The sequence below is a fragment of the Sander vitreus genome, chromosome 14 (assembly GCF_031162955.1).
Source record: "Sander vitreus isolate 19-12246 chromosome 14, sanVit1, whole genome shotgun sequence".
NCBI lineage: Eukaryota > Metazoa > Chordata > Actinopteri > Perciformes > Percidae > Sander > Sander vitreus.
In genome coordinates this window covers 2,142,681-2,166,658 of record NC_135868.1, presented here as the reverse complement: position 1 = coordinate 2,166,658, position 23,978 = coordinate 2,142,681, and the positions used below count along the sequence as shown (strand labels likewise).

General features: G+C 43.5%; 1 protein-coding gene across 1 annotated transcript; it reads left to right on the top strand.

Moving 5' to 3' along the window:
• The first annotated feature begins 1,665 nt into the window (after positions 1-1,665).
• On the top strand, positions 1,666-23,977 carry LOC144528548 (uncharacterized). The gene is made up of 3 exons (XM_078267201.1): positions 1,666-1,812; positions 2,345-2,441; positions 18,076-23,977. The coding sequence occupies exons 2-3, from the start codon at positions 2,390-2,392 to the stop codon at positions 22,707-22,709; spliced, it is 4,686 nt and encodes a 1,561-aa protein (XP_078123327.1). The 5' UTR covers positions 1,666-1,812; positions 2,345-2,389; the 3' UTR covers positions 22,710-23,977.
• Position 23,978: the final 1 nt, after the last annotated feature.

The following is a 23,978-nucleotide window of genomic DNA, read 5'->3' as shown; positions in this document are numbered from 1 at the left end:
GTAACTGCCATCAGTTCATTAACATGTTTTGTTATGTCTCCTACTTTAACCTGCCTGTCTTAGTTATGCCATTATAACTCTAGACTGCTGGGGAAGTTCCTTCCTCCCTATGACACAATGAGCTGCTCTCTCTTCTCTCTTTCACTTGTTTCCTCTTGTGTCCATCATAGTCCCAGAAATGCTTGTTACTAACCTAGCTCTGGGGAGTTTACTCCCCGGATTCCTTATGTTTCTTCTTATATCGCCTTGGAATAGGGTGGCACCAAGACCTGGGTCTTGGGTGTAGCTGTTGCTGTGGACCTGCTACACCAAGCTACGCTCTGCGATTCCCTGCAGTGTCCTGCTGCGTCCTGCCGCGTCCACCCATGCTCTGCTGTGCCACACTACACCCCATAACGCCCCGCTGTGCCCTACTATGACATGAACTACTACGACTACCATTGTAGTCACTGTTCCACTATCTTTATTGTGACTATTATTGCCCTGTTCATCACACCCCCAACCGGCACCGTCAGACACCGCCTACCAAGAGTCTGGGTCTGTCCCAGGTTTCTTCCTGAAAGGGCCTCGCCACTGTCGCAATAGCTACCGCTAATGCTTGCTCTTGAGACAATCACTGGAATTGTTGGGTCTTTGTAAACTATAGAGTGTGGTCTAGACCGACTCTATCTGTAAAGTGTCTCGCGATAACCCGTTATGATTTGATACTATAAATACAATTGAGTTGACATAATGTTCTGAAAATCAGGGATCGGAACTAATTTGCATACACTGCCTGTGGGACCCTTTTTGGGGTTACACACTGAGATAGAAAGATCTGCAAATATGCCGCGTGATAAGCACATTCCACAAGGAAATGTAATATTACCTTTTAAGTTAAGCCATATTGGATTTGTAAGAAATGTGTTTAAGATCTGTTGTGATGAGATGTGTTGCTACAAGATACGAGGTCTGGTTTTAGCTCCTTTTGGTAATAAGCTGCCAACGAGGTACGTTGAGAATGTTTACAAGTTTTAGCTAACTTAACCTGATAGCTTGCTGTGTTAATATAGTAGACTAGTGTTAATACACTGTGGTCGCTGCAAGCAGCTGTTATAAGTGTTGTTTCATTGGCAGTTTTCACGGGATTGATGTTCGACGATGGAATAAAGATTACCCTGTTTTTTACTAAACATCGTGTGTACGCGTTACTGGGGAGCTACATCACAGAAACCACTGAGAGGGAATTTTGTGTTTTGGACGTACTGTCTGTGTTTTTGTACTGAACTCTGAGGGTTGATCGACGGCTCTAGCGGTCATCAGCGGCTGTAAAGCGGGAAATAAACACATATAGTTACCTATCACTCTTCAAAATAAAAGTAACCAGCCATTTTGTTATGTAAAAGCTTTTATTGTGAAGCAGTAACATCAGGAAATGTTGACTGTTCAGCAATATCATCATGAACTCATGATCATGAAACAATCAATCTGATATATGAAAGTACAAACAGGAAAGCAGGAAATAAACTAAACTTTAAACTACAGAGATTCATAGAAGCTACAAAAGTACTGACAGCTGAACTCAGACTTAAAAAGAAACGTCTTTCTCTGGCAAAGGAAGAAGAAAAAAAAAATAAATGCGGCTTTTATTTTGAAACTCGGCTACTTCTCTGCCCGGAAGCTCTATAGTCTTCACTGTGGCTAACTTATATCTTATAATCCATCCATCAGACGGCGGAGTAAAAGGCGCCAGTGTTTAGATTCCTAAAAGAAAGAAAGGTCCCAAACTGCTGGATGTGGTTTTAAAAGCTGAAACGAAGCTACACAGAGCAGGTTTGTTGTTGAAACGCGGTACATGTTGCTACAGCTAACGTTAGCCGCTAGCAGCTAGCTCCTACTAACGTGTTGCTGTTGTTTCTCCAGCTTGTTGTAAGCTAAGGTTAGCCGCTAGCAGCTAGCTCCTGCTAACGTGTTGTTTCTCTAGCTTGTTGTAAGCCATAGATATATACACATACATGTGTGTATATATCTATGGTTGTAAGCTAAGGTTAGCCGCTAGCAGCTAGCTCCTGCTAACGTGTTGTTTCTCCAGCTTGTTGTAAACTTAAGGTTAGACGCTAGCAGCTAGCTCCTGCTAACGTGTTGCTGCTGTTGTTTCTCCAGCTTGTTGTAAAGCTAAGGTTAGCCGCTAGCAGCTAGCTCCTACTAACGTGTTGCTGTTTCTCCAGCTTGTTGTAAAGCTAAGGTTAGCCGCTAGCAGCTAGCTCCTGCTAACGTGTTGTTTCTCCAGCTTGTTGTAAAGCTAAGGTTAGCAGCTAGCTCCTGCTAACGTGTTGTTGTAAGCTCCGTATTTTGTCCAACCCAGGTCGGGCAGCAGTGAGTGTGAAGAGAGACTTTTCTAAACTCTGACATGGACTCTGACAACAGTCAGCACCCGTCCTCTCACTGTTCCATCCACCAAGGTAAGAGAACCAAGCTGCTACACACTGGAAAGGGACTTTGATGTTAACAGTCACGTTTACAACCGGACATTAGTTGTTATTTGGTGATGCCTGTGTGTGTGTGTGTGTGTGTGTGTGTGTGTGTGTGTGTGTGTTTGAGTTTGGCACATGTGGACTAAAAGGTTGTTTAAAAACAGGAACATTTAAACACCGTAACACATTAAAACAGGATGAAGAAGTAAATGATGCAGATGATTTCTACTTCTAAGTTGGTCATCACAAGAACACACATCTTGGTGTTGTGTAGTAGAAGCTCTGACCATGAATTCCAAAAATAAGTGTAACAGTAGTGGTAATAAGTTGGTGAGAGGCGCGTAGACAGTACTGGTGGTAGTGGGGGAAAAGGTCAACAGTCAAAAAAAAAAAAAAGGGTGTTCGTTTTCTATTTTGACCTGAGAGGACAACAAGTGTGATACATTTTCATTGAAACCCAAATAAGAATGTACTATAGTCACGTAGTGTGATTGTACCAAACAAAGCTGTTTTTCTGTAGCTCCGGGTGGGTGAGATCGCCTTGAAAGTCATCAATCATAAAAGGGCCAGCGACTCCCTTGGTTTCTGCCCACGCAAAAATGTCAAGTCAGTTTTATTCACAGGTGCAGGAATCCACCTTGAGAGCAGAGTGACCCGGGAGAGCGCCTGTTTCCCTCCAGCGCTAGCGGAGCAGATGCTGCCTGGCGTGTGGCGGCTGCTCTGTGTGCCTGATGAATAGATATAAATATGGTGATAACTAAGGGATATACCGATGCCCAGAGATGGCGAAAGTACTCACTTCCCGTACGCAAGTAGAAGTACTTATTTAACTTCTTTACTCAAGTAAAAGTAACAAAGTACAGGCTTGGAAATTTACTTAAAGTATAAAAGTAAAAGTAGCCTTGCGAATGGCAACCATTTTTTTATGCAGAGCTACCTGGACCACACACATGTTACTAGAGAGCAAGCTGAGACACTTCAGTGGACTCTTTATATGCCATTGCCTGCATTTGAAGTGGCTGTCTGCCAATAGGCCTCAAACATCACATATAGCGTATGATTACTGTGCCAGAGACTGGGACTCCAGGTTAATGAGATTCTGACGGAGTAGCAAGATATGAATTCAGTTGTGATTCTGAATGAGAATTCACAGATCCAGTTTCTCTATTTTAATCTTCCCCTTTAACGTTGGCGCCATCAAGCCCCAATGGTCGGCCGCGAATGAATGCCGCCGACTCTGTCGAGTCGTCTTGTAGTGCAACGTATATTCCCATTAGGGCTGAGCGATTTTGGAAAATAATCCAATTGTTTTCACCACACTTGGTAGTATTTAGATTATTTAATTATCATTTACTGCGATAAACATATGTAAACGTGGATTGCACTTTTTAAACACTGTCTTTGGACTTTACTAGACAGTTAAATAAGTAAAAATATAGTATATATACAGTACAACGGTGTATTTTTTATTTATTTATTTTTTTACAGCACACAGAGGAGCTGCCTCCAGCCCCTCCCCCTCGTGAAGTTGCGTGCCGCGTGCATGACAGCGTCAACGTTGCGCATGCTCGGAGAGGCTATCGTTACGTTAGCAGTAGCATGCTGCTGCTGGTCTTGCCGTGGGGATTAACTGTACTAATACAACCGTTGAAACAACGCAGCCACGCCGCTGTGAAAGCTCCCAGAACCTCATTTATCAGAGTCTGGTTGTTACCCCTCCCCTCCACTCCATATCTTTTATAACGGGCAGGGCTCTAGAGTGCGACCAAAATGTGTAAGGGTGGGACTAAGATTGTTCCCAGGTCGCACCGGTGCACCTAACGTCCTCGCATCCGCTGCCTCTCCACGAGCGAAGCGATGTCGTTTATATCGATATGGTTTAATGTTTGCGTTACATGACCCATTTCTTGCCGTGCCTGTGTTTGGATCTCTCCTCCGCGCAGCCCCCCCCAATTCACTCACACACGGCTCCCCTGCAACATGGAGAGACACGGCACCGCCGGTCCAAACTGCTGACATATGTCTACAGTTTTAATTGTTATTACCACAGCTGTATATTGTTAAGTATGAGAGGAAACCTGTATTGGTACCACAGCTGTATATTGTTAAGTATGAGAGGAAACCTGTATTATTACCACAGCTGTATATTAAGTATGAGAGGAAACCTGTATTATTACCACAGCTGTATATTGTTAAGTATGAGAGGAAACCTGTATTATTACCACAGCTGTATATTGTTAAGTATGAGAGGAAACCTGTATTATTACCACAGCTGTATATTGTTAAGTATGAGAGGAAACCTGTATTATTACCACAGCTGTATATTGTTAAGTATGAGAGGAAACCTGTATTATTACCACAGCTGTATATTGTTAAGTATGAGAGGAAACCTGTATTATTACCACAGCTGTATATTGTTAAGTATGAGAGGAAACCTGTATTATTACCACAGCTGTATATTGTTAAGTATGAGAGGAAACCTGTATTATTACCACAGCTGTATATTGTTAAGTATGAGAGGAAACCTGTATTATTACCACAGCTGTATATTGTTAAGTATGAGAGGAAACCTGTATTATTACCACAGCTGTATATTGTTAAGTATGAGAGGAAACCTGTATTATTACCACAGCTGTATATTGTTAAGTATGAGAGGAAACCTGTATTATTACCACAGCTGTATATTGTTAAGTATGAGAGGAAACCTGTATTATTACCACAGCTGTATATTGTTAAGTATGAGAGGAAACCTGTATTATTACCACAGCTGTATATTGTTAAGTATGAGAGGAAACCTGTATTATTACCACAGCTGTATATTGTTAAGTATGAGAGGAAACCTGTATTATTACCACAGCTGTATATTGTTAAGTATGAGAGGAAACCTGTATTATTACCACAGCTGTATATTGTTAAGTATGAGAGGAAACCTGTATTATTACCACAGCTGTATATTGTTAAGTATGAGAGGAAACCTGTATTATTACCACAGCTGTATATTGTTAAGTATGAGAGGAAACCTGTATTATTACCACAGCTGTATATTGTTAAGTATGAGAGGAAACCTGTATTATTACCACAGCTGTATATTGTTAAGTATGAGAGGAAACCTGTATTATTACCACAGCTGTATATTGTTAAGTATGAGAGGAAACCTGTATTATTACCACAGCTGTATATTGTTAAGTATGAGAGGAAACCTGTATTATTACCACAGCTGTATATTGTTAAGTATGAGAGGAAACCTGTATTATTACCACAGCTGTATATTGTTAAGTATGAGAGGAAACCTGTATTAGTACCACAGCTGTATATTGTTAAGTTTGAGAGGAAACCTGTATTATTACCACAGCTGTATATTAAGTATGAGAGGAAACCTGTATTATTACCACAGCTGTATATTAAGTATGAGAGGAAACCTGTATTATTACCACAGCTGTATATTAAGTATGAGAGGAAACCTGTATTATTACCACAGCTGTATATTAAGTATGAGAGGAAACCTGTATTATTACCACAGCTGTATATTGTTAAGTATGAGAGGAAACCTGTATTATTACCACAGCTGTATATTGTTAAGTATGAGAGGAAACCTGTATTAGTACCACAGCTGTATATTGTTAAGTTTGAGAGGAAACCTGTATTATTACCACAGCTGTATATTAAGTATGAGAGGAAACCTGTATTATTACCACAGCTGTATATTAAGTATGAGAGGAAACCTGTATTATTACCACAGCTGTATATTGTTAAGTATGAGAGGAAACCTGTATTATTACCACAGCTGTATATTGCTAAGTATGAGAGGAAACCTGTATTATTACCACAGCTGTATATTGTTAAGTATGAGAGGAAACCTGTATTATTACCACAGCTGTATATTAAGTATGAGAGGAAACCTGTATTGGTACCAGTGTTTCTGCTGGTAACTCTCTGTTATTGCGGCCGCCACGGCGATAAAAACATTAGAAGTTATTAAATGCACCTAACTTCAGTGTGTTGAGTAATAGCGTGAGACGGAGCCTGCTGGACCTGGGCGAGAGATGTATGTCATCCTTTGGATGGTTTCAACACCGGGGCGGACGGGGTTTGTTGTAACGCTAGCTAGCTACTCAACGAGGCTGAGAGATGGGTGTGAGTGGGGATTGCCGGGGGGGATCTCCGCAATGGCGAGGGCGTTCGATGCCTGATGTGCAGCAGCAGAACATCTTGCAGAAATTCGGCAGGGAGGAGATTTTCAGCACGGACACCGGTAGCGCTAAATGAGACGTAGCTAGCTAGCTAGCTAACGTTTGGATGGCCGCTGTTGTGACTCGGGTGCTGGGTCTGATATGGTCTGTTTCCCGACGCTTCATTAAACTGCCGTTAGCGTTGTAAGCACCAGGCACTGGAGTTAAGTGCTGGCTGGGGGGGGGATTGCTGTAGCTAAGTGGCTGGCTTCTAGCTGACTGGGGGCTAACGGTAACTAGCTAGTTATACGTCCCGGGGCAGTTGTCAGCTCTCATCCCGACTGAGTCTCTCTGCGCCGGGGGAGTGGGGCAGACAGACCGGGATGTGCTCGCTAGCTGGCTAAATTAGCATTTGATTAATCGTTTATCTATACAGCTAACGTTAACGTTACTGGTGAAGTCACGGTCAAAACAATCGTACTAAAAATAACTTTGAGCATGTTGAACGATGTTGTAACCCTATAATGTTATCCACCAAGCATTACCATTAACGTTAGCTACTTGTCAACCAGCACATACATTGTAGTAACGTTAAGCTGGATCGATATTGATATGTATCAATAAATAAGGTTTCTGTTGTATTACTGTGTTGCAAAGTGGCATTTAATTAATCACAAAATGATGCTGCGTGGCAAAGAAAGCAGTATTACGGTTACGAGTATTTTTTACTGTGACATTGTATGATTTACAATTACTCCTGAACATATCATCTGAGTGCCGTGTTTTGACGGAAGTTACGAGTAACTAGAGGGTGAAAGGTTATAATGACGCCACTGACGGGCGACTAAATGAAACGTGACGTGTCTGAAATAAAATAACAGATTTCTCTGGGTTTGACATTTGATGGAAACATGTGGGATAGTGTAACTACACAACTCAAAAAATATATAACATAGGTATGGTCGTTTTTAGACATTTTAATGCAGAAAAGTTACATATTGTACCTTTAACTGTTTTAAGTTACCACAGAAGAAGAAACATAAGGAATCCGGGGAGTAAACTCCCCAAAGCTAGTTTACCCCAATTCTTTAAAGGAACACGCCGACTTATTGGGACTTTGTCTTATTCCCCGTATCCCCCAGAGTGAGATAAGTCCAGACATACCCTTCTCATCTCCCTGCGTGTCGTAACTCTGTCTGACGCCCCCACTGCTAGCCTAGCTTAGCACAGATCCTGGAGGTAACTGGCTCCATCTAGCCTAGCTTAGCATAGATCCTGGAGGTAACTGGCTCCATCTAGCCTAGCTTAGCACAGATCCTGGAGGTAACCGGCTCCACCTAGCCTAGCTTAGCACAGATCCTGGAGGTAACCGGCTCCATCTAGCCTAGCTTAGCACAGATCCTGGAGGTAACCGGCTCCACCTAGCCTAGCTTAGCACAGATCCTGGAGGTAACCGGCTCCCATCTAGCCTAGCTTAGCACAGATCCTGGAGGTAACTGCTCCATCTAGCCTAGCTTAGCACAGATCCTGGAGGTAACCGGCTCCATCTAGCCTAGCTTAGCACAGATCCTGGAGGTAACTGGCTCCATCTTGCCTAGCTTAGCACAGATCCTGGAGGTAACCGGCTCCATCGAGCCTAGCTTAGCACAGATCCTGGAGGTAACCGGCTCCATCGAGCCTAGCTTAGCACAGATCCTGGAGGTAACTGGCTCCATCTTGCCTAGCTTAGCACAGATCCTGGAGGTAACTGGCTCCATCTAGCCTAGCTTAGCACAGATCCTGAGGTAACCGGCGCCATCTAGCCTAGCTTAGCACAGATCCTGGAGGTACCCGGCCCATCTTGCCTAGCTTAGCACAGATCCTGGAGGTAACCGGCTCCATCTAGCCTAGCTTAGCACAGATCCTGGAGGTAACTGGCTCCATCGAGCCTACTGCTCCCAATAAGTGACAAAATAACGCCAACATGTTCCTATTTACATGTTGTGATTTGTATAGTCATTGATGTGTTCTTCATTCTTTCTAAACTTCACTGATGTCAGGAATGATATGATTTATTTTATTGACACTAGCCCGGGGAAATGTCCAGGCACCGAGGTATGAATAGCTACGCTACGGCGAAAGCTCTGCATGGAGCCTCCGCAGGACCGTAAATCAAGCTTAAAGGAGAATTCCGGCCAATTTTTACATTAATCTTGATCGCTATAAATATGCGAGTACTACAGATAGAAAAAAACCCCCGACCCAAAACGGTGCTGGCAAACTTGAGTAGCTGCAGCTGTGTGTACGAGTTTCCACTGAGCTAAAACGGCAGTGGTCGGGGCATATTTTAGAGAGCCTTTGTGCCTCTTAACAGACACAAAATGCAAGTAAAATGTCTGTGCAACATGAACAGGGCCCTTACGTGACAACAAGATGCGTCTTCAACTCAGCCATTGTTTAATTTCACCTACCCTGTCCTGATCCTGCCGGTAGGTAGCTGGCCCTGTTAGCTGCTAGCTGCCGTCTGGGATAAATTTGCTCAGCCAGGCTTCTGTGATAATCATCACGCAGCAGTTCCGTGTGTATTTGTAGCTCATCCATTTTGTGTGCGATCGATCTGGTGATGGTGAGTAGGAGGCTTGGCAGTGGCGATATGTGTGGTAGTTCCCTTAGCCGCGCTAGCAGGCCCCACCGGCATCCTTGCTTCTGCTTTCTCCCCGGCTTCGTCGCCTCCCGCTCCCGACAACAATCCACTGAGCGCCCGGTGGTCTTTTCCAGCAATTTGGGTCGTTTTTTTTTTTTCTATTGACAGTACTCACATATTTATAGAGATCAAGATTAACCAAACAATTGGCCGGAATTCTCCTATAAGTGGATAAAGGCAAATAAGAACAGCTAGAACAGTCCTGCCCTGTATGTTTTGTTGCGCTCCCGACATATGATATAATCGTGACGCCATAGTCCAACCGGCGTCCCACCCACTTCTTGATCTGGTTAAGAGTGCCTGCAAATTGAAGTTCTTATACTGTAATACAAGGCAGTTTGACTCCAAAATAAAAAAAAACTCCTTGTCTCAGCACTCATTCAATGTCATTTTGACTATGCGTGCTGAGCATGGTACAGTGGTCTGACGATGAAAATGAAAAACAAGATGCAGATTATGCAAAATAATATGATCTGCTTCATACTGTCTAAACCTTCTAGGTATCATGAAGAAGTGAAGAAATGAGTTTAAGAGGGTTGAACAACTTAAACTCAATCATATGTACAGTATTATTAAGGGTGTAGCCCCAAAGTATTTGGGATTTCAGATTCTGATGGTGCATACTCAACATGCCCATGAGACTAGGGCCAGTGTCCGTTCATGTAAGGTGCCATGTGTGAATAGTGAAGCAAGAAAATCCTTTTTTTATACAGGAATTATTTTATGGAATAGTCTTCCACTTGATATCAAAATGGCAGCAACGAAAAGGGATTTTAGATATAAAGTTAGGGTCAACTTATGGAATAAAATAGATAATTAGGGGAAAATAAAATCTAGACTGGGGACAGGGTAATGTACCCTCATCTGGTATTTTGATGTGTAGTTTTTTATTTTTTTGTTTTAACCTCAGTATACTCTACTGTATGTGTTTGCATGTGTTGTACGTCCTGTTCTCTTACATCAGGGACCATGTTGGAAAAATGTATTTCTCGCTTTTACATGTTATCCCTTGGATACCCTCCCCCCTTGTTGTCTTTCTATATCCATAAATATACCAAACCAAAACCACACCAAACTCTTTCAAACACACCGTCAACCCTGGTTCAACCCAGGTTGAGCCCTCAGTATGAAAGGTTCCCGGTGTGGTATGATATACGGTGGATGACGGAACAAAAACCATGGCGCAGCTGCAACAGAACGCACCCTCGCCTGGTGGCATTCCAGTGTTACATTTCAGTAACTGACAGTACAGCACCCTAATGGCAAAGAGCAGGTGTTAGTGAGGGCTAGACTGCTAGGACTGTATAAACTTTACTGTTTGGCTGATTCCGGTTGCCAGTTGAGACGACTGTTGAAGTTGAGACGACTTCTGTCTTTTGATACTTTAATGAGAATACAGTAAGCAGCAGTACAAACATGGGTGTGGGTAGATTTGTGTGTGTGTGTGCTTGGCTCTGCAAAGAAATAACATTGTACAAGCTACCATACACAATGCATAGAACATATATAGCAAATAAAAAGAATAAGCCCACTATCAATTACCCTACATAATCATAATGCAGTGTAACAACTTTTGGATGTAAATAATGCAACTAAAATACAAACGTTAAACAATCTAGTTATCTCTAATTAACAGCCACATGCATTTTAGCTAGCCCGTGCAGAATAAAAAACATAGAAAATCACAGGTGAACTTACTCTCAAGTTGCAAGAAATGATAAACTAATACAACAATAGGCTTAAATGAACTAGAGATTCGTCAAACTTCGGGAACAAGGTAAATAGGCGGCTACTAGGTGGGACGGATTTACTGGCTCTCAGGAGTAGCAGCTCACCAGGGAAGCTGTCTTTTTGGGCTCTTTGGAAGGCAAGGGTCTCTTCTTTCTGGTAGTCTGCGGCCGAAGGACTCCTGTGCTGGTCCAACACCCCCTGAAGCGCCAGCGCTGTAACACGGATGAGCTCCCTCCAGGCGTTTCATTTGTCCGCATCTGGAACTTGAGGCTCTACTGCTGTGGATGTGACTATGCAGAAGGTCGACTTCTGGAGTTCTGGTACCTCTTCCTCAATTGAAGTGGTCGGTTTCACTGACCAGGGTACCCTATAGGCTAACTCCAGCTTGAGGGGGGTTCACTGTAGGACTGCCCATAGGATGGCCTTCCTGGCCTAAGCATCTGTGCAGGTGAACCTCTAGGGCCTATCTATTGGGGGAGCCCAATGTGCCGTAGGCGTATAGGTCTGCCACCCTGGATAGCCAGTCCCTCTAGGATTTCGTGGCCTTTTTTTTGAGATTGTTGTGGCCCCAAAATGCCTGATTTTGCGGGAGCTTTTGTAAAAAGCTGCAAAAACTTGAGTTTTTTTTAAAAGAAAATGTTATATATAGTTCTTTAAAAAATAAAAAGGAAACTTGTTTTGGGGAGAATAAAACTACTCTAGGCTGAGTTTTCTTAGTAACCTTAACAAAAAGGCTCAGGATGCTGCAAATGTTGGTATAATATGAAAAATAAGACAAAAAAATAATTTATTGAATGAACATACAGTCAGGTCCATAAATATTGGGACATCGACACAATTCTAATCTTTTTGGCTCTATACACCACCACAATGGAGTTGAAATGAAATGAACAAGATGTGCTTTAACTGCAGACTTTCAGCTTTAATTTGAGGGTATTTACATCCAAATCAGGTGAACGGTGTAGGAATTACAACAGTTTGTATATGTGCCTCCCACTTTCTAAGGGACCAAAACTAATGGGACAACTGGCTGCTCAGCTGTTCCATGGCCAGGTGTGTGTTATTCCCTCATTATCCCATTTACAAGGAGCAGATAAAAGGTCCAGAGTTCATTTCAAGTGTGCTATTTGCATTTGGAATCTGTTGCTGTCAACTCTCAATATGAGATCCAAAGAGCTGTCACTATCAGTGAAGCAAGCCATCATTACGCTGAAAAAATCTAAACAAACCCATCAGAGAGATAGCAGAAACATTAGGTGTGGCCAAATCAACTGTTTGGAACATTCTTAAAAAAGAAAGAACGCACCGGTGAGCTCAGCAACACCAAAAGACCCGGAAGACCACGGAAAACAACTGTGGTGGATGACCGAAGAATACTTTCCTGGTGAAGAAAACACCCTTCACAACAGTTGGCCAGATCAAGAACACTCTCCAGGAGGTAGGTGTATGTGTGTCAAAGTCAACAATCAAGAGAAGACTTCACCAGAGTGAATACAGAGGGTTCACTACAAGATGTAAACCATTGGTGAGCCTCAAAAACAGGAAGGCCAGATTAGAGTTTGCCAAACAACATCTAAAAAAGCCTTCACATTTCTGGAACAACATCCTATGGACAGATGAGACAAAGATCAACTTGTACCAGAGTGATGGGAAGAGAAGAGTATGGAGAAGGAAAGGAACTGCTCATGATCCAAAGCATACCACCTCATCAGTGAAGTATGGTGGTGGTAGTGTCATGGCGTGGGCATGTATGGCTGCCAATGGAACTGCTTCTCTTGTATTTATTGATGATGTGACTGCTGACAAAAGCAGCAGGATGAATTCTGAAGTGTTTCGGGCAATATTATCTGCTCATATTCAGCCAAATGCTTCAGAACTCATTGGACGGCGCTTCACAGTGCAGATGCACAATGACCCGAAGCATACTGCGAAAGCAACCAAAGAGTTTTTTTAAGGGAAAGAAGTGGAATGTTACGCAATGGCCAAGTCAATCACCTGACCTGAATCCGATTGAGCATGCATTTCACTTGCTGAAGACAAAACTGAAGGAAAATGCCCCAAGAACAAGCAGGAACTGAAGACAGTTGCAGTAGAGGCCTGGCAGAGCATCACCAGGGATGAAACCCAGCGCCTGGTGATGTCTATGCTCCAGACTTCAGGCTGGAATTGAATGCAAAGGATTTGCAACCAAGTATTAAAAAGTGAAAGTTTGATTTATGATTGTTAATCTGTCCCATTACTTTTGGTCCCTTAAAAAGTGGGAGGCACATATACAAACTGTTGTAATTCCTACACCGCTCACCTGATTTGGATGTAAATACCCTCAAATTAAAGCTGAAAGTCTGCAGTTAAAGCACATCTTGTTCATTTCATTTCAACTCCATTGTGGTGGTGTATAGAGCCAAAAAGATTAGAATTGTGTCGATGTCCCAATATTTATGGACCTGACTGTATCTGTCAGTGGCTTGTTGATCTTTACATTGTTAGTTTATTTTCTATCCTGGGCTGGGACACACATTCACATGGTTTGATAAAGTACTTATTGGACTTTAACTTATCATTGCATTTACAATGACTAGCGTAGCTGTCCTCAATTTAGGTCATCCTGTACGTCTCATCTCCGTTTTTTTCCTGCATCCACTGTATGTGTTTGTGTGTGTGTGTCAGTCGCGGGTGGAACTGAGCAACCACGGACGTGGAGACAACTTCTCGCTTTTGATACTGTTATGAGAATAAGCAACAGTACAAATGTGTGTGTGTGTGTGTGTGTGAGAGAGAGAGTGTGGTTCTGCAAAGAAGTAAGTAACAGTGTAAAAATCTATCGGACACAATGTAAAACTAGAATTGCAAGCAGTTATGACGGGGCCCAAGCCACCCACGGCAGTCGCCCGACGCCCGGGAGCGTGCGAAAGCGGAACCCGAAGCCGGGCGGCTGGGAGGCAAACGTCAGTAAATATCGAGAGGCGTGAGCCGCGACGCCTGCGGTACGTCGCCGTTGCAAACGTAGCGGTCAACGGTTCCCCTCCAAGCATATACAGACTACATTTAACAATGATATACGGATAGGATTGGAGATGAAAAGTTCAACTGACACTTTAAATTAAGAATCAATGCCACCGACGTAACCAATCACACTATGACAGATGCTCCACTTAGCACCAACTGCAATGTTTAACTGTAAATGAATGTAACCTACTGGCAGTCTGGCACACGGGGGTGCTCAGTGTTTTCATTGGCGCCTATGAATAGTGTTGATTTTGGATTGAAAAAGTGAGAGAAAAGAGTTGCATTTGTCCACTGAAGGTTGTAGAAACTTTGTCAAGTGGGTTAAGAAGTTTGTTTATTGTAAAAAACCAGGGGAGCACACAAAAGCAAAAACGGTAGAAGGCAAACATCAGTAAATATTGAGAAGTGTGAGCTGCAAGGTCTGTGGTACATTTCCATTGCAAACATCCCATTAACAGAGTAAAAGCACCAAAACTCGTCTACGTTGATTATAGCGCCCCTAATGGCCGATCTTCCACCAAGTTTCGTGTTGATTGCATTTACTGCGGCAGAGATATTGCAATTGCAAATTATTGCATTTAAATTGGCCAAAACCAATAAACGCTGCTTATAGCGCCCCCTAAAGGCCGATCTTTGCCAAATTTGGTACAGAGCATCGTAGTAGGATGTTGAACAATGATCTCAAGTCCTTTGCTTATAACATTTAATTTGGCCGAGATATATGATATGATACCTGTGTGGTAGCTAGCAAAAAAGCTAGGAAAAATTTGTTTGGTCGTCAAATGCGCATACTTTAACGTAACAAAATTCTTTGAGTAACTTTTGGTCACGTCCCATCTGGAGATGCTACGTACCAGGTTTCGTCCCTGATCCTCGCACGGCCTAGGACGAGTTCAAAAAAGTTGGTTTTGTGCATTGCGCGATATTGTGAAAAATATTTTAAGCAGAAATGGGCGTGGCCTATGTCAGGTGATTCAGCTTGATTCAAGGAAGACGTGGCTGTAAGGATTTCTAATGTGTAATGTCGGAGTTAAAGGCAAATAACTATTATAACGCCACCTAGTGGTCCACATGTGTAATGTTTGGTAGGTGTGGTCCAAGACCCATTATCCATCTACCCTGTGAATTTAAACTTGTTCACATTAGTGTAAGTGGTGAATCTAGACTTGGATCCCATAGGCCACGCCCACTTTGACCCCTCAGTACCCCCACTCTAGGGTTGGCCTCAGGAGTGGCCCCTAGATGGTACCCAACACATTTTGTAAAAAATGGGATGAACGGTTCTTGAGATATAAACTTTTTGTACTTACCCCTAGTGACCAATTTTTTTAAAATGCGTGGGTGACCTTCAGAGTGTCACGGCAAACAAGAATCTAAAGTTTGGCTTTGATGGCATTTATTTTGGCCGAGATATGGCAAAGTTGGTGTTTTCATAGTTAGCTACACAAATTTGTTTGTGCGTAATATGCGCAATTTTTATCCTATCAAAATTCTTTTTATTAACTTTTTGTCCGGCCCATCTGGAGATGCTATCTGCAAAATTTCGTGCCGATCGGTCGCACCCTTCGAAAAAAAGTAGGGTTTTGATAAATCGCGGTTTTTCACACACAAAAGTTTAGGGCGTAAATGGGCGTGGCCTATATCACGTGATTCAGTTGGATCCAGGGAACGCGTGGATGTATGGTTTTTAAACGTACGGTGTACGGTGTGGGAGTTATAGGGCCAAACGCATTTTTTCTGCTATAGCGCCACCTAGTGGTGGAAGTGGGTCAATTGTTGCGCCTGAGGTCCTTGCATGTACGGTTTAGGCTGTAGTCTGAGTTTTAGGCGGAGAAGAAAAATAATGTATGATTAAGCCTTACAAAAACAATAGGGTTCCACAGCCCTGCTGTGCGAACGGCGTAGCTCGTGCTACCGCCGGTTCTTGCAGACTCGGGCTTGGACCCCTAAATATAAAATAAAATAATGACAATGAACCCACTATTAATTACATTAGAGTAAAGCAGTGTAACAACTTTAGCATGTAAATTACGCACTTCCCAGAGAATTCGGCCAATTTTTACGTTAATCTTGATCGCTATAGCTACGAGAGTACTTTCGATATAAAAAAACCTGACCCGAATCAGTGCAGGTAACACGGAGAAGCTGCACCTACATGTACAAGAGTCCCCTGAGCTAAAACGGCAGTTGTCGGGGCAAGTTTTAGAGTGCCTTTGTGCCTCTTAACAGACACAAAATGCAATTAATATGTCTGTGCCACATGAACAGGGCCCTTACGTTACAACAAGATGCGTTTTCAACTCAGACATTACCTACCCTGGTCCCTGTCTCGATCCTGCCGGGAGCTAGCTTGCCCTGCTAGCTGATAGCTGCTAGCTGCCCTCCGGTGAGTGTATTCAGACAGGCTTCTGTGATAATCATCCCAATAACAATCCACGGAGCGGCGGTGGTGTGGATATGTCCTCCAGAGGACAGGTCATGTCACGTCTTGAACTTTATTCCCCCCTTAAAAAAAAAAACAGTAGTGCGGTAGTAGCTGTTAGCTGCTAGCTGCCCTCCGGTGAGTGTGTACAGCCAGGCTTCTGTGATAAGCATCCCAATAACAATCCACAGAGCGGCGATGGTGTTGCATTGTCCTCCAGTTACTGAAGACTAGCTTTAGCTTGCGCTTGGAGCAGCAAGTTCATCTGCCTGTTGCCCCTCTGTCTGTCTCGTTCTTTCCAACTCTTGTGAGAGTTCTTCATCTGTATACTCGGGTTCGAATAAATAAGGACGACCATCAAACTCAAAAGGCTCTTCCGTGTGTTGTATATCTATGTTCTCCATAGTTGCGTTGCTCCAAGCTTCTTCCCTTGTGAACAACTGCGCTCTTCACTCTTCACACACTACCTTTTCCTGCTACAACTGAATTCCCAGGAGACAGCGCGATGCTACAGCTAAGCTTCAGTAACGCTATTACTGTGCAAGCCACAGACATCGTTTATCCCGTTTCCATGTAGTTACATAGTCACTGATATGGTCATAACCACTACAGTGCTCAATTACCTATTTTGAGGGGGAAATAATCTAAACTTTTCACTGCGAAGGCATGATCTGTCCTATGCAGGACATCCACCAGACCACCGCCGCTCTGTGGATTGTTATTGGGATGATTATCACAGAAGCCTGGCTGAATACACTCACGGACGGCAGCTAGCAGCTAACGGCTATCTGGCTGTACACACTCACCGGAGGGCAGCTAGCAGCTAACGGCTACTACCGCACTACTGTTTTTTTTAGGGGGAATAAACTTCAAGACATGATATGACCTGTCCTCTGGAGGACATAGCCACACCACCGCCGCTCTGTGGATTGTTATTGGGATGATTATCACAGAAGCCTATCTGAATACACTCACCCGACAGCAGCTAGCGGCTAATGGCTAACAGCTAGCAGCTAGCAGGGCAAGCTAGCTACCGGCAGGATCGAGACGGGGACTAGGGTAGGTGAATTTAAACACTGTCTGAGTTGAAAACGCATCTTGTTGACACGTAAGGGTCCTGTTCATGTGGCACAGACATATTAATTGTATTTTGTGTCTGGTAAGAGGCACAAAGGCACTCTAAAACTTGCCCCGAACACTGCCGTTTTAGCTCAGGGGACGCTTGTAGTACGTAGCTGCAGCTTCTCCGTGTTACCTGCACTGATTCTATTGAAAGTACTCGCGTAGCTATAGCGATCAAGATTAACGTAAAAAATTGGCCGGAATTCTCCTTTTAAAATAAAGATAAGCAAGGACGTTCAACAATCTAGTTATCTCTAATTAACAGTCACATGCACACACAGGCTGGCACTCTAAGTGATCATCGCTGATAGACTGCCCCTTGTAGAGCAAGTGAACATTCAGCTATTTTCACTGCCACTGACCGTACTGCGGTTTAGTGAATGTGCTTTGCAGAGGATGGCGGGCATTTTCCATGATGGACAAGTTAGTTTAGGGTCCAGCTCCCTGATGTCTTCAAAAGTTGTTTATAACTGTTTTTCTGTGTTTCAGCTTTCCCTTCAGATGTTCAGAAAGTGATTGTTGGTGAAGGGGATCAGCAGGAGTGTAGCTCCAGTGTGGACCAGGAGGAGCCAGAGCCCCCCCCACCGATTAAAGAGGAACAAGAGGAACTGGGTATCAGTCATGAGGAAGAGCACTCCCCACACATTAAAGAGGAACATGAGGAACTGTGGAGCAGTCAGGAGGGAGAGCAGCTGGAGGAGGCTGATATCACCAAGTTCCCATTCACTCCTGTCCCTGTGAAGAGTGAAGACGATGAAGAGAAAGCTCAGTCCTCACAGCTTCATCAAAGACAAACTCAACACGTGGAAACGGAAGCTGATGGAAAGGACTGTGGAGGACCAGAACCAGCCAGGAACTCACATCCACTTTTACAACCAGAGTCTGACGACCAGACTGGAGACTCTTCTGACCCTGAGACTGATGACAGTGCTGATTGGAAGGAGACAAGAGAACCTCAGTCAGCTCTAAACTCTTTGAAAGATGAGGACGTTCCTGTCTGTGATGAGAGACCTAAAACTGAAAAGAAAGCTTTCAGCTGCTCTGAGTGTGAGAAAACGTATGACTTTAGATCACAGCTGAAGAGACACATGATGACTCATACAGGAGAAAGGCCTTTCAGCTGCTCTGAGTGCGGGAAACGTTTTACAGAAAGTGGAATTTTACGGGAACACATGAAAACTCATACAGGAGAGAGACCTTTTAGCTGTTTAGTCTGTAAGAAATCTTTTATACAGAGTGGAGGTTTTCGGGCACACATGAGAATGCACACGGGTGAGAATACTTTTAACTGCTCGGAGTGTGACAAAAGATTCAGCCGCGATAAACTTCTGAAGATGCACATGATGACTCATACAGGAGAAAAACCTTTTAGCTGCTCAGTCTGTAAGAAATCTTTTAGACAAAATGGACATTTACGGATACATATGACCATCCACACAGGACAGAGGCCATTTAGCTGCTCATTCTGTAAGAGAGGTTTCACAGCGAGAGGAAGTTTGGAGAAACACATGAGAATCCACACAGGAGAGAGGCCGTTTACCTGCTCCGTCTGTAAGAAAAGTTTTAGAGATAAAGGAACTTTAAATAGACACATGAGAGTCCACAAGGGACAAAAACCATCTACTTCCTGTGTTAGTGGTGTAAAAAAGCAGCAGGAGTGTAGCTCCAGTGTGGACCAGGAGGAGCCAGAGCCCCCCCCACCGATTAAAGAGGAACAGGAGGGAGAGCAGCTTCAAGGGCTGGAGGAGGCTGATATCCCCAAGTTCCCATTCACTCCTGTCCCTGTGAAGAGTGAAAATGATGAAGAGAAAGCTCAGTCCTCACAGCTTCATCAAAGACAAACTCAACACATGGAAACAGAAGCTGATGGAGAGGATTGTGGAGGACCAGAACCAGCCAGGAACTCACATCCACTTTTACAACCAGAGCCTGAAGACCAGACTGGAGACTCTTCTGAACCTGAGACTGATGACAGTGCTGATTGGAAGGAGACAAGAGAACCTCAGTCAGCTCTAAACTCTTTGAAAGATGAGGACGTTCCTGTCTGTGATGAGAGACCTAAAACTGACAAGAAAGCTTTCAGCTGCTCTGAGTGTGAGAAAACATATGACTTTAGGTCACAGCTGAAGAGACACATGATGACTCATACAGGAGAAAGGCCTTTCAGCTGCTCTGAGTGCGGGAAACGTTTTACAGAAAGTGGAATTTTACGGGAACACATGAAAACTCATACAGGAGAGAGACCTTTTAGCTGTTTAGTCTGTAAGAAATCTTTTATACAGAGTGGAGGTTTTCGGGCACACATGAGAATGCACACGGGTGAGAATACTTTTAACTGCTCGGAGTGTGACAAAAGATTCAGCCGTAATCATCTTCTGAAGATGCACATGATGACTCATACAGGAGAAAAACCTTTTAGCTGCTCAGTCTGTAAGAAATCTTTTACACAAAATGGAAATTTACGGATACATATGACCATCCACACAGGACAGAGGCCATTTAGCTGCTCATTCTGTGAGAGAGGTTTCACAGCGAGAGGAAGCTTAGAGAAACACATGAGAATCCACACAGGAGAAAGGCCGTTTATCTGCTCCGTCTGTAAGAAAAGTTTTAGAGATAAAGGAACTTTAAATAGACACATGAGAGTCCACAAGGGACAACAACCATCTACTTCCTGTGTTAGTGGTGTAAAAAAGCAGCAGGAGTGTAGCTCCAGTGTGGACCAGGAGGAGCCAGAGCCCCCCCTACACATTAAAGAGGAACAGCAGGAACTGTGGAGCAGTCAGGAGGGAGAACCTGAGGCTGATGACAGTGCTGATTGGAAGGAGACCAGAGAATCTCAGTCAGCTTTAAACTCTCTGAAACATGATTCAAGATGTAAGAAAACATTCAGCTGCTCTCAGTGTGGGAAAATATTTTGTACAAGGGGAAGTCTGAAGAGACACATGAGAACTCATACAGGAGACAAACCTTTCAGCTGCTCTGAGTGCGGGAAATGTTTTACAGAAAGTGGAACTTTACGGGCACACATGAGAACTCACACAGGAGAGAGACCTTTTAGCTGCTCAGTCTGCAAGAAATCTTTTAGACAGAGTGGAGGTTTTTGGGCACACATCAGAAGCCACACAGGAGAGAAACCTTTTAGCTGCTCGGTGTGTGACAAAAGATTTAGCAGCAATAAACTTCTGAAGATGCACATGGACACTCACACAGGAGAAAAACCTTTCAGCTGCTCAGTCTGTAAGAAGTCTTTTAGACAAAGTAGAAATTTACAGATACACATGACAATCCACACAGGACAGAGGCCATTTAGCTGCTCATTCTGTGAGAGAGGTTTCACAGCGAGAGGAAATTTGGAGAAACACATGAGAATCCACACAGGACAGAGGCCGTTTACCTGCTCCGTCTGTAAGAAAACCTTTATAGACAAAGGAACTTTAAATAGACACATGAGAGTCCACAAGGGACAAGATCGATCTAATTCCTGTGTTAGTGTCATCATAAAGCAGAGGGAGTGCAGCTCCACTGTAGACCAGGAGGAGCCAGAGCCCCCCCCACACATTAAAGAAGAAGAGGAGGAACCGTGGATCAGTCAGGAGGGAGAACCTGAGGCGGATGACAGTGCCGATTGGAAGGAGCCCAGAGACCCTCAGTCAGCTTTAAACTCTCTGAAACATGAGGAAGTCTCCGTCAGCAATTCAACATGTGGTGCTGGTGACAAACCATTTAGCTGCTCTGAGTGTGGAAAAAGATTTTGGACCAAGCAACATCTGACGAGACACATGCTAACTCATACAGGAGAAAAAGCTTTCAGCTGTTCAGTCTGTAAGAAATCTTTTACGTTGAGTGGTAATTTACGGTCACACATGAGAACTCACACAGGAGAGAAGCCTTTCAGCTGCAGTGTTTGTCAGAAAACATTTGCCTGGCTGTCGCTGGTCAAAACACATAAATGTGTTGGTCGTCAGACTCAAACTGTGGAGAACAGAGAGGCAGAGACTCCAGCCAGCAGCTCAACTGAACACATGGCAACAGAAGCTGATGGAGAGGACTGTGGAGGAGCAGAACCAGCCAGGAATTCACATCCACTTTTACAACCAGAGACTGAAGACCAGACTGGAGACTCTTCTGAACCTGAGACACATATTAAAGAGGAACAGGAGGAACTGTGTATCAGTCAGGAGGGAGAGGAGCTTCGAGGGCTGGAGGAGGCTGATATCACCAAGTTCCCATTCACTCCTGTCCCTGTGAAGAGTGAAGATGATGAAGAGGAAGCTCAGTCCTCACAGCTTCATCAAAGACAAACTCAACACATGGAAACAGAAGCTGATGGAGAGGACTGTGGAGGACCAGAACCAGCCAGGAACTCCCACCCACATCCACTTTTACAACCAGAGACTGAAGACAAGGCTTCAGACTCTTCAGAGACTGACGTCAGTGATGGGGATTGGGAGGAGAGCAGAGAACTTCAGTCAGGTTTAAACTATTTGAAGAATAAACAAGTCAATGTTGGGGATATTAACTGTACATCTGTTGGGGAATCCTTCAGCTGCTCTGAGTGTGACAAAGGATTTGGTACAAAGGGAAGTCTGAAGAGACACATGATGACTCACACAGGAGATAGACCTTTCAGCTGCTCCGAGTGTGGGAAATGTTTTACAGAAAGTGGAACATTACGGGCACACGTGAGAACTCACACAGGAGAGAAGCCTTTCAGCTGCTCAGTTTGTAAGGCATCTTTTAGAGAGCGTGGAAATCTACGGGCACACATGAGAATTCACACAGGAGAGAAGCCATTTAGCTGCTCCGAATGTGGGAAAATATTTGGCCGCACATCACTTCTGAAGAGACACATGCAAACTCATACAGGAGTAAAACCTTTCAGCTGCTCAGTCTGTAAGAAATCTTTTACACAGAGGGAAAACTTACAGATACACATGACCATCCACACAGGAGAGAGGCCATTTAGCTGCACATTCTGTGAGAGAGGTTTCACAGCGAGAGGAAGTTTGGAGAAACACATGAGAATCCACACAGGAGAGAGGCCGTTTACCTGCTCCGTCTGTAAGAAAGGTTTTAGAGATAGGGGAAGTTTAAATAGACACATGAGAGTCCACAACTGACAGGAACTAGTGTTTAAAAATGAGATGTTCTACTCCGTTGTGTGGGTCCATAAAGTCTTACATTTGAATTTTAGGCTTGTTACATTTTTGTGCTGTCTCTTAGTTTTTCAAATGTTGCTGTATGTTTTCTGCCTTTTACAAAGTGTAACATTTACATACAACTGATCAATGGGATGAAGTGTTGGCATTACGGGCCTAGCCTTCAAATGGTTTGAATCTTACTTGACAGATAGTTTTGCTGTCCATTGGTAATTGCTCTTCATCTGCTGGCCCTCTTTCTTGTGGGGTCCCCCAATGTTCCATTTTGGGACCCATGCTCTTTTCTCTGTACATGCTGCCCTTGGGGTCCATTTAAAAAAAAATAAAAAAATAACCTTTCATTAAAAACGACGAGAAGGACACACTTCAGCCGTTGCTTAACTGCTTGACAGATCTCAAAATATGGTTGGATCAGAATTTTCTCTGTCTCGATGCCAATAAGACTGAAATTGTTGTTGTAGATGCTCTTGGTACTTTAGGTTCCCATATTCATCCTTTTACCAAGAATCTGGGTGTGATTTTGACAGTGTTAGTTCTGTTGTTAAAACCAGTTTCTTCCAGCAGTGACTTTTGGCTAAGGTCAAGCCCTACCTGCTACGCAAAGACTTCGAAAGAGCCATACATGCATTTATTACGTCTCGATTAGACTACTTTAACTCTTTGTATGGAGAGTCCAGAACGCAGCAGCTCGACTTTTGACCGGGACCAAAAAGCGTGACCACATTACATCACTTTTGGCCTTGCTCCACTGGCTTCCTGTCTGTTTTGGGATTGATTTTAAAATTGTATTGCTTGTTTTTAAGATTGTAAATGGGTTGTCGCCTTCTTATTTATCGGAGCTTTTACATGTCCACACACCTGTCAAAGCACTGAGGTCTTCCAATCAGATGCTCCTCGATGTGCCCAGATCCAGATTAATAAATAAAGGTGACTGAGCCTTTGCAGTGGCTGCCCCAAACCTCTGGAATAGTTTACCTGTTCATATAAGAACAGCTCGGACCGTTGAAACATTCAAGGCCTTGCTTAAGACCCACTACTATTCATTGGCTTTCAATTCAAGTTGAGCTTTGATATCTTGACCTTTTTGTTTTTTTCTTATGTTGGTTATTTTGTATTGTGTATTGTTTGTGTATATTATCATTTTGGGTTCTTTTGAGCTTGTTGAACACTTTGGTCAACTATGGTTGTTTTTAAATGTGCTATATAAATAAAATTGAACTGATCCTTCAT